We start from the raw sequence: 10,800 nt of genomic DNA, 5'->3' as shown, positions 1-10,800 counted from the left end.
TGTTATCCTGGGAATCTTTGCCTGAGCAGGCAGGGGATCCTGCTGGAATGACAGACCACCCGGAGGAGGGGCTGCCCTGGCTCTGCCAAAATCAGGGAGGGCCGGGCTGGACCTGGGCTGAGCTCACCTGGGCTGGGCTCAGCACCCTCAGAGGAGCTGGAGCGCCCCTGGATCGAGGGATACCATGGATGGACAGTGGATAAACCAGAGCGAGGCACGTCCTGCTGAAGGTGGGTGTCCCTCCAGGGGGTCTGTGCTGGCAGGGGCAGCACCCCGTGTGGCACCTGAGGAAGCTCCAGAGGGACAGTCCCAGGGCTCCGGGATCTGGGAGCTGCCACTTCCTGAGCCTGCTGGAGGCATGTCCAGGCTGCCGTGGCAGGGGCTGGATGAGGAATGATCCGACCAGGAGTCCCCCCTGAGGGCTCTGCCAGGGGCTGGGGCAGGTGGAGCCCCTCAGCTCCCACCGGACACCATCTCTGTGCCGGGAACAGCAAGGAAGAGGAGAATCCAGGTCCCTCCAGAGGCTGGTTTGGCTGTCAGAGGAACGCCGAGGAACCTGCAGAAGAGATCTGGTTGTTGGGATGTGGCCATGGCCCCATCCCTGGGGATATGGTCAGTCCTGGAGCAGCTCTCCCAGCCTGGGGGGTGCAGGGCCATCTTTATTTGTCTGCTCTGCAATTAGCACAGAGCCAGAAAATTCCGTGCTATTTATAGGGACAAATGGGAAAATTCTCCTTCCGGTGGCTCACCAGACTTTCTCTTGTGATAAACCTCCCAGGGGACTCCAGAAATCCGCCTCCACCCTGTCCTGAGGTGCCAGAGCCAGCCTGGCACTGCCCCGGAGTGATGTTGGGGTTGGTGCCCGTGCTGTGCTGGGGCTGGCGGGTGTTTGGTGCTCCCAGTGACCATGGACACGGCTCCAGGGGGTTGGGATCGTTCCCTCTGACCTGCAGCACGCAGAGCTTGGACTCCACGAGGCCCTGGGGGGGCTGGTGACGGGGACAGGAGTGGGTGAGGGGCTGCTGGGCTGGGTGTGAGCAGCCCCTCTGCCCCAGCTGGGCACTGGGAGGAACTGGGATGCATCAGCAGTGCTGGGGGTGCTCTCAGCCCTCCCTCCATCCACAGCACCTCCCTGCTTTTCCCCTAAGGATTCCTCCAAGGCCGGGCTGGACGGGGCTCACAGCAACCTGCTCTAGTGGGAGGTGTCCCTGGGTGGGCTCTGGGGTCTCTCCCACCCAGCCCATCCCATGGCTCCCCTGGCACTGCAGCCCCAGCTCGGAGCTCTGGGAATGCCGGGGGTGTCCCTGTCCCAGCAGTGCCCCGGCTCAGACACTCCCCAGGCACAGCTGCTCTGAGGAGGAAGGTGAGCCCCTCCCCTGACATCCCTGGCCATTGTTTCCTTGGTCTTGGCGTTTCCTTAGACAGCATTTCCTGCTGCCATTTCCAGCATTTCCTTTGGAAAGGTCACTCCGGACCCCCAGCTGGCAGTGGCTTCCTTGCACACCGCTGCTGTGCAGGGTATCCTGGGATCCCTCCCTGGTTTGGGTGGGAAAGGACCTTAAATCCCATCCCACCCTGCCCTGGCCAGGCACACCTTCCGTAGCCCAGGTTGCTCCAAGCCCATTCCAGCCTGGATCACCCTGGCCAGGCTGGGAGGTGTGAGCTGAGGTGTGTTGGGATGAGCTGTGGCAGTGGTTCCAGATCCTGGGGTGGGATCATCCCTGCTCCCAACACACTGGTGACCCAGTGACCTGCACCACCTGGAGGTGCCTTACTGGTAAAACTTCATCCCGCTGGACTCCTGGTTTGTTCTCTCCTCTGGGAGATTCCTGACCTGTTGGTTGTGTTTAAAATTTGCTCTCCTCAAATATTCATGGTTGTTCTGGCGATGGGTGGCTTTGATAGTGTTCCCTTTCCAGCTGCTTCCCCCAGCAATGGGCCAAGAGGGATTTTTTGCCCTCCAGTGCTGAGAGTTCCAGGGAAACCCCAAACTGAAAGGCAGGAGGTGGCTCGGGGTGTTTGTTCACGTCTGCTTGGAAACTGTCTTGGGCAAACTTGGCCTCACGTGCAGCTCCCTTTGAAGTCCCACTGAACTTGTGGAGGGAGGAGGGACATTGGGCCAGGAGCCCTGGATGAGAGGCCGGAGTTTTGGGATTGCTGTCTGCTGGGAATCTGGTTATTATGGCTCCCTGTGTGTGACAGGATTGATGTTTGTCCTTGGCCTGAGCAGTTTGTACTCAGTCCCAATGAAGTGATTCCTGATAGAAGGGACACACAGATAGGAACAGGCTCCAGGAACGGAGCTGGGAAATCCTCTCCAGCGCCCGTGTATGGGTCATTCCCTGTGGGGTTTATTCCTCGTGCTCCTCAGGCTTCAGCACCTCAGTCCTTCCAGGTGACACCTCGGGAGAGTCACCCCTGCCTGCCAACAGCTGCTGTGTGGAGTCACCTCCCCGAGCTTGGAAAACCAGCCCTGTGACAGGAACCTCGGCGCTGCAGGAACCCGGGAGCATCAGGAACAGCGGGAGCAGCGGGAGCCGGGAACGCTGCCGGGAACACTCCGTGACCCCTCGTGTGTCACTGCAGGAGCCAGAGCAGCACTTGGGCAGTTCTGGGGACGACAGAGGGGTCTGGGGGTGCCTCTGGTTGTGCCATTCGGGGTTCTCCTGGTCTGGGCTGGGACAGAGGGAACTCTTTAATCCCAGGAGCTGCTCCTGCAGTGCCGTGCTTTGGGCTGGGGGTGGGGATGCTGCTGAGAACACGCTGGTTTTTGGCTGTTGTTGTGCTCGCCCTAAACCAAGGACTTCCCAGTGTCCCCTGCTCGGCCAGCGAGGAGCTGCACCACAGCTTTGCCACAGCTCTGTTGTTTTACTGTTCTTGTCTCAATCTTCATCCCTGGAAGTGTCCGAAGCCGTGTTGGACAAGGCTTGGGACAGCCTGGTCTGGTGGAAGGTGTCCCTGCCCATGGCAGGGGCTGGAATCAGATGGTCTTTAAGGTCCCTTCCAAACCACTCTGTGATTCTATTTCCAGAACTCTGTGGTGTTTAATTTTACTCTCCCTCTGTTTGTACCTGCTTTTCCTGCCTTACAGGACTGAACTCTCACTGGTTTGCCCCAAAATCAGACCCAGTTCCCACGGCCATGGTGCTTTTCTATGTGTCTAGATGGTTTTTTTGTTTCTGTATGATTTTACACCTCTCTGTTTCAAGTCCTTTCAATTTAAGCTCTTGCTTTTAACATCTGGGAAATGGAAATTTTCTATCCACAGAACCCAAGCGTTGTCACGCCCCGTGAATTCTTGCAGGGTTTAGTTGTTACCCATGAGAGTGTCATGGGAGTGTCCTCCTGGAAGCTGCTCCGACCTCAGCTCGGCTCCTCAGCGACCTGACACCGAGTTGTGACCGGTTTGAGTTCTCCATGTCATGGTTTCACTTCCAGTCCATCCCTCGTCAGCCTTTGGAGAGGGGCTTCACCCTTTGCCTCATTGCTTATAAAATGACCTGTAAACAACCCCAAACTCTGTTGTCCCGGGGAATTGAAGTGCCGGGTTTGAACCGGTGCTGTTCCAAGTGTCCTCTCTGGTTGTGTGACCTGTGACCTTGAGCTCATTGGCTAAAGCTCGTTGACTTAATTGCCTGTTCTCTATATTAAGGTTTTACGCAGTGAAAGAAAATGTTTTTGTTTAACAGAATTTTGAGCTTTTTAACTGTCCCGCAGACCCCGTTTTGTGCCTTGGGTTGCTTTTCTCACCCGCTGTGAGCAGGTGACGAGACGAACCATCTAATCCTTGTCTTTTAACTTGCAGCTTTGTGTTGTTCTTGGAAAGTTTCGCACCACTTGTGAATTCCCTGAACCTTGGCCTTGGCGGCCCCCTTGTGTTGGGCCCTCCTCCCTTTCAGCTTGCCCAAATTAAGACCCACTTGGCTCTGCAGTCGTGGTCCTCGGTGTCCGGCGGCGGCGCGGCCCCTGCCCACGCTGGGTTCCGCCAGGCATTGCCCAAAGACGCAATGTTTAGCCCCAGAGGAACCTTGCCCCCCAGGCCCAGGGGACCCAACCCCTCGGGCAGCAAGCCTCCGGGATCCTTCGGGGGAGGAGGAGGGGCGGCGGGGCCGCAGAGGAAACCGGCGCCGGGAGCCCCCCAGGCAGCGCCCCAGAGACCCCCGGGCCAGGACTCGCTGCAGTGGACGGGCTCCCAGAGGATCAACGTGCGGGTCACGCTGCACAGGGCGGATCCCAGGAAGGTCAAGGAGAAGAACAACCTGCACCAGGAGCAGAAGGGAGACCCTCGGCCCAACCGCTGGGACAGCGGCCCGTGCCCGGCCGCGCCAAAGCCGCCCGCGCCGGTGCCGGTGCTGGAGCAGAACTCGAGCGCCCAGAACCGCTACACGCCCGAGAGCGCCTCCAGCATTTTAGCGAGCTTCGGGCTGTCCAACGAGGACCTGGAGGAGCTCAGCCGCTACCCCGACGACCAGCTGACCCCGGAGAACATGCCGCGGATCCTGCGCGAGATCCGCATCCGCAAGCTGGGCCAGCCCGCGCCCGGCCCGCGCGCCCCGGCCCGCGGGGACGAGCGGGGATCGGAGCCGGGCGGCGCGCCCGTCAAGGGCAAGGTCATCGACTACGGCCACGCCAGCAAGTACGGCTACACCGAGGACCCGCTGGAGGTGTGCCCCTACGGCCCCGAGGGGCTCCCAGAGCCGCCCCTGGAGGCCTGCGTGTACAACCCCGAGGGCCCGGGCGCGGACGGCAGGGAGGACGTGCCGCGGGAGCAGAGCGTGCCGGTGCCCGTGCCGCCGCCCGCCGTGCCCTGCAACCCCGTGTTCCCGGCCGAGGATCTCATGAAGCTGCCGGCCTTCCAGGGCGACTCGTCCGGCGCCCCGCCCTTCTTCCCGGCCGAGCCCCCGGCCAAGGTGTCGGGGCTGTGCCCGGCGCCCGCCGCGCTGCCCGTGGTGACGCCCGCGTCGCAGGCGCCGATGCCGCCGGTGCTGCCGCCCATGATGCCGGCCCTGCTACCCACGCCGCTGGCGCAGCCCCTGCTGCCGCCCGTGATGCCGCCGCTGGTGCAGCCGCCCGTGTCCCAGCACGTCCTGCCGCCCGTGACGCCGCCGCCCTTCTCCGCCGGGCTCCTGGCCGCCATCAGCCAGCACGAGCAGAAGCAGCGCGACTCCGGCAGCGGCTCCGGCAGCGCCTCCGGGAGGTCCGGAGGGGGCCCCAAAGGCTTCCACGCCGAGGGGCCCATCAAGTCCCCGTTCGGGGTGGTGAAGGCGTCCTGGCTGCCCGTGTTCTCCGACACCCAGAAGAGCAAACGCCTGCCCACCCCGTCCATGATGAACGACTACTATGCGACGTCGCCGCGAATATTCCCACATTTGTGTTCTCTGTGTAACCTTGAATGCACTCAGATGAAGGTGAGTGTGTCTTTCCCAGATTATCCCCTAAGCGTGTGCCCGGCACCTCTCCTGTTTCGGGGCCAGGTTGTTTTCCTGGCAGTTCTCTGGATTGGGATGCTGGTCTCCAGCCTGAGTGCTGATGTGCTGGAAATGGCTGTAACGCTGTGTTCCTCTCCCAGTTGCATTTCACAGCTGTTTTTACACGTTGATTTTTAATTCTGTTTAATATCACAACTGGTTTCTGCCTCTGCAGCGGGTTTCAAACAACACCACAACAAACCCTTGGCAGTGGAGGGAAACATTAACGTCATCAGGGGGACTGAAATCACGTCGCAGGGTGGGGAGACGTTCATGTGTTCACTCTCCCTGCTCCAAACTCTGCCTTCAAACAAACCAGCCCATTTAGAACCCGAAATTTCCTCTTCCAGACGTGCTCTGTGTGAATGTTCCAGGGGCTGGAGCCTGGCTCGGGGGGGACACACAAAATGCCTCCATTCATCCGGCCCAGCTTCCAGCTCTGAAGGGAGCCACAGTCCAGCCTTGAAGGGAGAATAAAAGGGAAAACTGATGGATACTGGGAGATAAAAAACATCCTGGAAGCTGTGGCTTTTCCTGGAAAGCCCAGCGTTTGATATATCAAAAATAAGGCAGAGGGTAACAAAAAACATTGAATAATTCATTAATAATTTTTTCACGTGTTTATATTGCACACAGTGTTTGAGCAACGTGGGGAAAGGCTGGGGGGGGTGAGGGACTTTTTGTAATTTGGCAAAATCCCGGAGGTTTTGGGCCCTGTTTCTGCTGTGAATTAAAAAACTGACTGGCTAAAGGTGGGTTAGGGAAAAATAAACAGAAATTCCTAAGGTCTTTCCCCCGGGAAGCACTGAGGGCCGGGGAGATGGGCAGCTTGGAAGTGGGAAAGGAAGTCTTGATTTAAAATAAAAATGGGTGAAATTGAACTAATCTGGGGGGGTGTTAATAAAGGGGAAAAGGGAACTAGAAAATTAAAGGGAAAAATAAAGGGAAGAAAAGAAGCACTTTGGGAGAGTGGGATCTGTGTAAATGGGAATTCTCCAGTCTCTCGCTTACGGGAGCCTGGGAAAATGAAGCAAATGTTGTTACTAAAAATACTTGTTGACAAATTAGCTGGGAGGTTTTGGGGGTGGATTAAAGGTTATGAGTTCTTGTCCTGGTGGCCCTGCAGCACAGGATGTGTTCCCAGACATCCTGATCCGACTGCAGCCTCCCAGCCTCTGCTCCTGGCCCGCCTCCTTTGGCTCTGGCCTGGATTAGCTTCCTCCAGGGCAGTGTTTGGTGTCTGTGCACCTGAGGCCTCACGGGACCAGCCCTGCTGACACAACAGCGGGGCCAAAGAACCAGAAGAGTCGAAGTTTCACTGCAAAAAAGAAGAGTTTGTTGAAGAAACGCTGATCTTGTGGATGGGTGAAGTGCAGCGAACGAGGAATCCCCGAGGTTTGGATCTGCAGATCACCTGTCTCAGGGGAGACCCCCCTGCAGAGCTGCTCCAGCCCTGGGAACAACAGCACGAGGACGTGGAGCTGCTGCAGAGAGTCCAGAGGAGGCCTCAGAGCTGCTCCTGGGGCTGGAGCCAGGCAGCAAAGGGCAGAGTGTGACCCAAGGGCAGGTGAGGACGGTGGAAGATGCTGAGTGAAGAAACACTTCTCTTCATCTCAATCCTGAAGGTGCTGAGTGTCTGAAGGGCAGGTTCCAGCCATGTCACAGTGGGGCATTCCCAGTTCAGGTTTCTCACAGTTTTCCATAGTTGCCTTTAGTCCCCTCTTGGACTGAAGTCCAAACTCACCTCAAATTCAACGGGGCTGAAGGAGAAGCTGAGTTGCCCCTTGGAAGAGAATTCCAGCACATTCCCTGCCAGTGGTTAGTAAAACCAGAGGTTTACACCTGGATGTGAGACATCCTCCCCTCCGTGTCCCTCTGGCCTGGCTCTGCCCTGAACGTGCCAACACTGGGAGCTGAGTGTTCTCTGGATTGAAAAACCCTTCTGTTGTTGCCCAAGTTGTCCTGTTGGCTGTCCCTGCGGCTCTTCCTTAATTATCTCCCCCAATTAAGGAGCTCTGATGAAATCCAAGCTGAAGATGGCCTGGAGGTGTCTGCAGTACCAGAACACAGAGGTTGGAATGTCAGACAGAAAATGTGTTTTCTCGCTCTTCTGTAACGAAGAAACCATCCTGAACCTCCCTCCTACAGACTTCAATGTGGTTTTAAGGTGGTTTTTGGCTAATGCACAGTTCAGAAGTCACAAGTTGTGGTATCTCCCATCTGCATCCGGAGCTGTGCTGGATCTGCCTGTGAAAAATAGATATTTTTAGACTTGGAACCCTTTTGGTAAGATGTGGATGGCCCTGGAGTGCAGTGATTGATGGCAGGTCAACAGGCCCCTCACCTGCCCGAGCCACCGTGGGTTTGGGGTCAGTGCAGGTGCCCGGGGGCTGACAGGTGGGTTTGGGGCAGCATCCCAAAGGGAACAGGTTCCCCCTTGTTTCTACCTGTGTAGGAAGGGAGTTGGTCAGTGGTGGGTTTGGCAGTGCTGGGGAGGTTGGACTGGCTGATCTCAGAGGGCTTTTCCCACCTCAGTGAGTCTGGGAAGGTCCCTGTGGCTCCCTCAGGGTTGTAGGGAAGGGAACCCTCGCACGAGGTCAGCTTTTTGAGCCTTAAAAACGGGATTTGAGATGTAAATTGGTGCTGCTTGACCTGGAAGGTGTTCTCAAAAATTGGTGTCTTCGTGTCCTGCCACGTTTTCAGGGCAGAGTGTCCAGTTCTGCCCTTGGTCAGGTGGACTCTCACCTCCCTCTTGTCTCCTCTCAGCTGTTCCCAAACCCCTGGATGTATGGAAGCGCTGTGTGAATGTTTCACAGGGCAGCTCCATTTCCCACCTCAGCCTGGGTTATGCTGGGATAACAAAGTGGGATGTCTCCGCCTCCAAACACATCCCCTTTGGAATGCAGTGGACCTGCAGAGTTTCCAGCACAAAGGGATGGTGTTTCCTGTGTATTTATCACAAGCTTTGTTCTCCAAACTGATGTGAAGGGAGGGCGGAGTCGGCGTCTTGGACCTGGAACCGCACGAAGCCACGGGGACTCCTTGTTTTCCACAGAGAACTGCACTTGGAATTCCTCTGCTGAGGGGAGTGTGGGACTGGAGACCCTTTGCTCCCTCCCCTGCTGTGTCAGGACCTTGCTGGTGGGGATCCCTGAGGCAGAGGAGGGTGGGATGGGATGAGGGAAGGTGGGGGGGAATTGGGTTGTGGAGCAGCTGCCGGAGGAGTCTGGATGGAAGTTCTTCCTCTGAGCAGGATGTGATGGGAAGGGATCCTGTCCTGGGGGGGAGGGATCCGTCTCTGGGGACTGATGGATGCCCAGAGATCCCTGGGAGTGTCCAAGGCCAGGTTGGAAGGGGCTTGGGGCAGCCTGGGCTGGTGGAAGGTGTCCCTGCCCACGGCAGGAGTGGGATGAGATGGACTTTTCCAACCCAGACTTTTCTGGGATTTTGTGATGAGTCTGTAGACAGTGGAATATTCCTGAAGACTGAGAAGGGCCAGGAATGAGTCAAAGAGGAGCAACATCCATAAACCCAGACTCCTGCAGCTCTGGGATGCAGGAGGGCTTTGGCACAGCAAAGACTTGGCAAAGAGAAGAACGTTGTCCTTGTCTGCTGGGAGGAGAATCCCCCTTTGTAATCCCAGGAACGGCATTGGATCAGCAGCTGGAGGCACTTGGAAACCAAATGCCCTCCCTGGGCCTCACTGGCACCGTGTCCCCTTCTCTGGCACTGTGGAAGCGGAATTCTGGGAGCCAAATTCCCTTTAATTTCTACCAGCTCGTTCGATTTAGCCCTTGTGTCCTGGCTAAATCGACTGGAAAAACGGGATCCTTTGAGCAGGATTGCTTAGAGATGGCCTGGAATTAGGGAAAACCAGTGTGTGATGGTGAATTGCTGCTTCTGACTCGTGAGCTGGATGCAGAGTGATCCCAGACAGTTTTCCTGCCTCGTTTGGGGCAGTTGGGATGAGCAGAACGTTGGGAACATGGTGAGTGGATCCTCCAGTGCCTCCTGAGGTGGGTTGTTGGTGTCTGCAGGAAGCCACACCAAACCTTGTGCTTCAAATGCAGTTTAGTTCCATTAAGCCCTCAGGTTTCTGGGAGTTTGGGAAGTCCTGGAGCACATCTGAGCTGGTGAGTGCCAGGAACGGCCATTCCCAGCCGGAGCTGTGCCCTTCCCAGGGATCCTTCCCCTCCCACCACGAGAGCTTTGGCAGAGGAACAAGAGGGTTTGATGCTGCCAGAGACACGTTGGAGCATCTTTTGTCTTCCAGACCAGCTTGTGCTTGGGAAAAGTGACGTGGAATTTCACAGCTGGGAATTGTTTGCCCAGCCCGGCCTGCCAGCTGAATTTACAGCTGTTATTTTATATTAATTATTATAGATCTGATTGTATTTTATGCTCTTAGAGCAGCTGGAAGTTGGTTTTTTAGGAATATTTAATAATTATCACCGATACATTACACCTTAGAGTTTCAGACCATGGAATATCCCTTCTCCACAGCAAACTGACTCCTTTGCCTCCCAGCTCCCCACACTGGGAACTCTTTGCTCACAGTTAAACCTGAGCTTAAGGATTTGTAAGTAATATTAAGATATTTTTCAAGCTCGAGGGCTTGCACTGTCTCTACTCAACCCCTCAGTTTTCCTCAAGATAACCCCCTTGATGAGGTTGTTTTTTGTAAAATAAATCAGTGTGTGTGTGAAGAACGTCCCCAGGCTCTGGAGTGACCTTTAGCCGTGACGTGATTGGGGGTGAATGTTCTGGGGCTCCAGGCATGGGAAGCCAGGCTGGGGTGGGAATGAGATCTGACTTGGAGGTGCCACGTCTGGGGTTCTGTGTTTTCTGGGCTTGCTGGGGGTGCTCATTGGTCTGACAGCCTGTGAAAGCCAATAATGGCTTTATTTCCTTTAATTTGCCCAGTTATTGGATCAGCCTTTCCTGATCCGTGTGGTGACAGCCCCCGGGGTGCTGGGGGGGTTTAATTCCTTCATTTATTTCATGGAACACGAGGCATTTTGTTCACCTTCCACTTTGTGTTCTGTGACACCCCGTGGTGATAATGTTTGAGTGGTTTTAATATCCCAAGTGGAAATTTTGACCTTAAGATCGTTCCTGAGGTGAAATGTGGTGGAAGGCAAAACACACCAACCATCACTAGAGAGTGTGGGCAGGGCTGACGTGTTCCACTCTGATCCAACCTCTCCGGGTGTCCTTTCCATCCCCAGGACTGGATCCTGCACCAGAACAACCCTTCCCACATCGAGAGCTGCCGCAAGCTCCGCCAGCAGTAAGGGATCTGCTTGGGATCCACTGGGAATGGCTTGGGAGG

At 56.3% G+C, this 10,800-nt stretch overlaps 2 protein-coding genes across 5 annotated transcripts; both read left to right on the top strand.

Annotated features, from left to right (window-relative positions):
* Window positions 1-3,767: 3,767 nt before the first annotated feature.
* Window positions 3,768-5,048, top strand: LOC113962537 (zinc finger protein 638-like; the record flags this gene model as incomplete). Its single annotated transcript, XM_027673300.1, has 1 exon — window positions 3,768-5,048. A coding segment is annotated over one exon (1,281 nt), but the record flags the coding sequence as incomplete, so codon positions are not given.
* On the top strand, window positions 5,019-10,794 carry LOC113962538 (zinc finger protein 638-like). 4 transcript variants are annotated; one of them, XM_027673302.1, is made up of 2 exons: window positions 5,019-5,408; window positions 10,697-10,794. In XM_027673302.1, exons 1-2 carry the CDS (start codon window positions 5,049-5,051, stop codon window positions 10,760-10,762), a joined length of 426 nt encoding a protein of 141 aa, XP_027529103.1. In that variant the 5' UTR covers window positions 5,019-5,048; the 3' UTR covers window positions 10,763-10,794. The 4 variants fall into 4 exon arrangements, with proteins under 4 accessions (XP_027529103.1, XP_027529105.1, XP_027529104.1 ...); XM_027673304.1 differs by lacking the exon at window positions 10,697-10,794 and adding an exon at window positions 6,613-6,853; XM_027673303.1 differs by lacking the exon at window positions 10,697-10,794 and adding an exon at window positions 6,595-6,853.
* The last annotated feature ends 6 nt before the right edge of the window (window positions 10,795-10,800 follow it).

The sequence above is a fragment of the Neopelma chrysocephalum genome, unplaced genomic scaffold (genome assembly GCF_003984885.1).
Source record: "Neopelma chrysocephalum unplaced genomic scaffold, ASM398488v2 Primary Assembly neopelma1_182469, whole genome shotgun sequence".
NCBI lineage: Eukaryota > Metazoa > Chordata > Aves > Passeriformes > Pipridae > Neopelma > Neopelma chrysocephalum.
Note: the sequence above shows the minus strand (reverse complement) of the source record. Positions and strands in the feature narration are given on the sequence as shown.

Coding starts and splice junctions, on each gene's coding strand:
- LOC113962538 (XM_027673301.1), top strand. CDS start 5,049: ATGCCGCCGCTGGTGCAGCCGCCCGTGTCCCAGCACGTCCTGCCGCCC. Junction 5,409..5,643: donor TTGAATGCACTCAGATGAAG/GTGAGTGTGTCT, acceptor CTGCCTCTGCAG/CGGGTTTCAAACAACACCAC.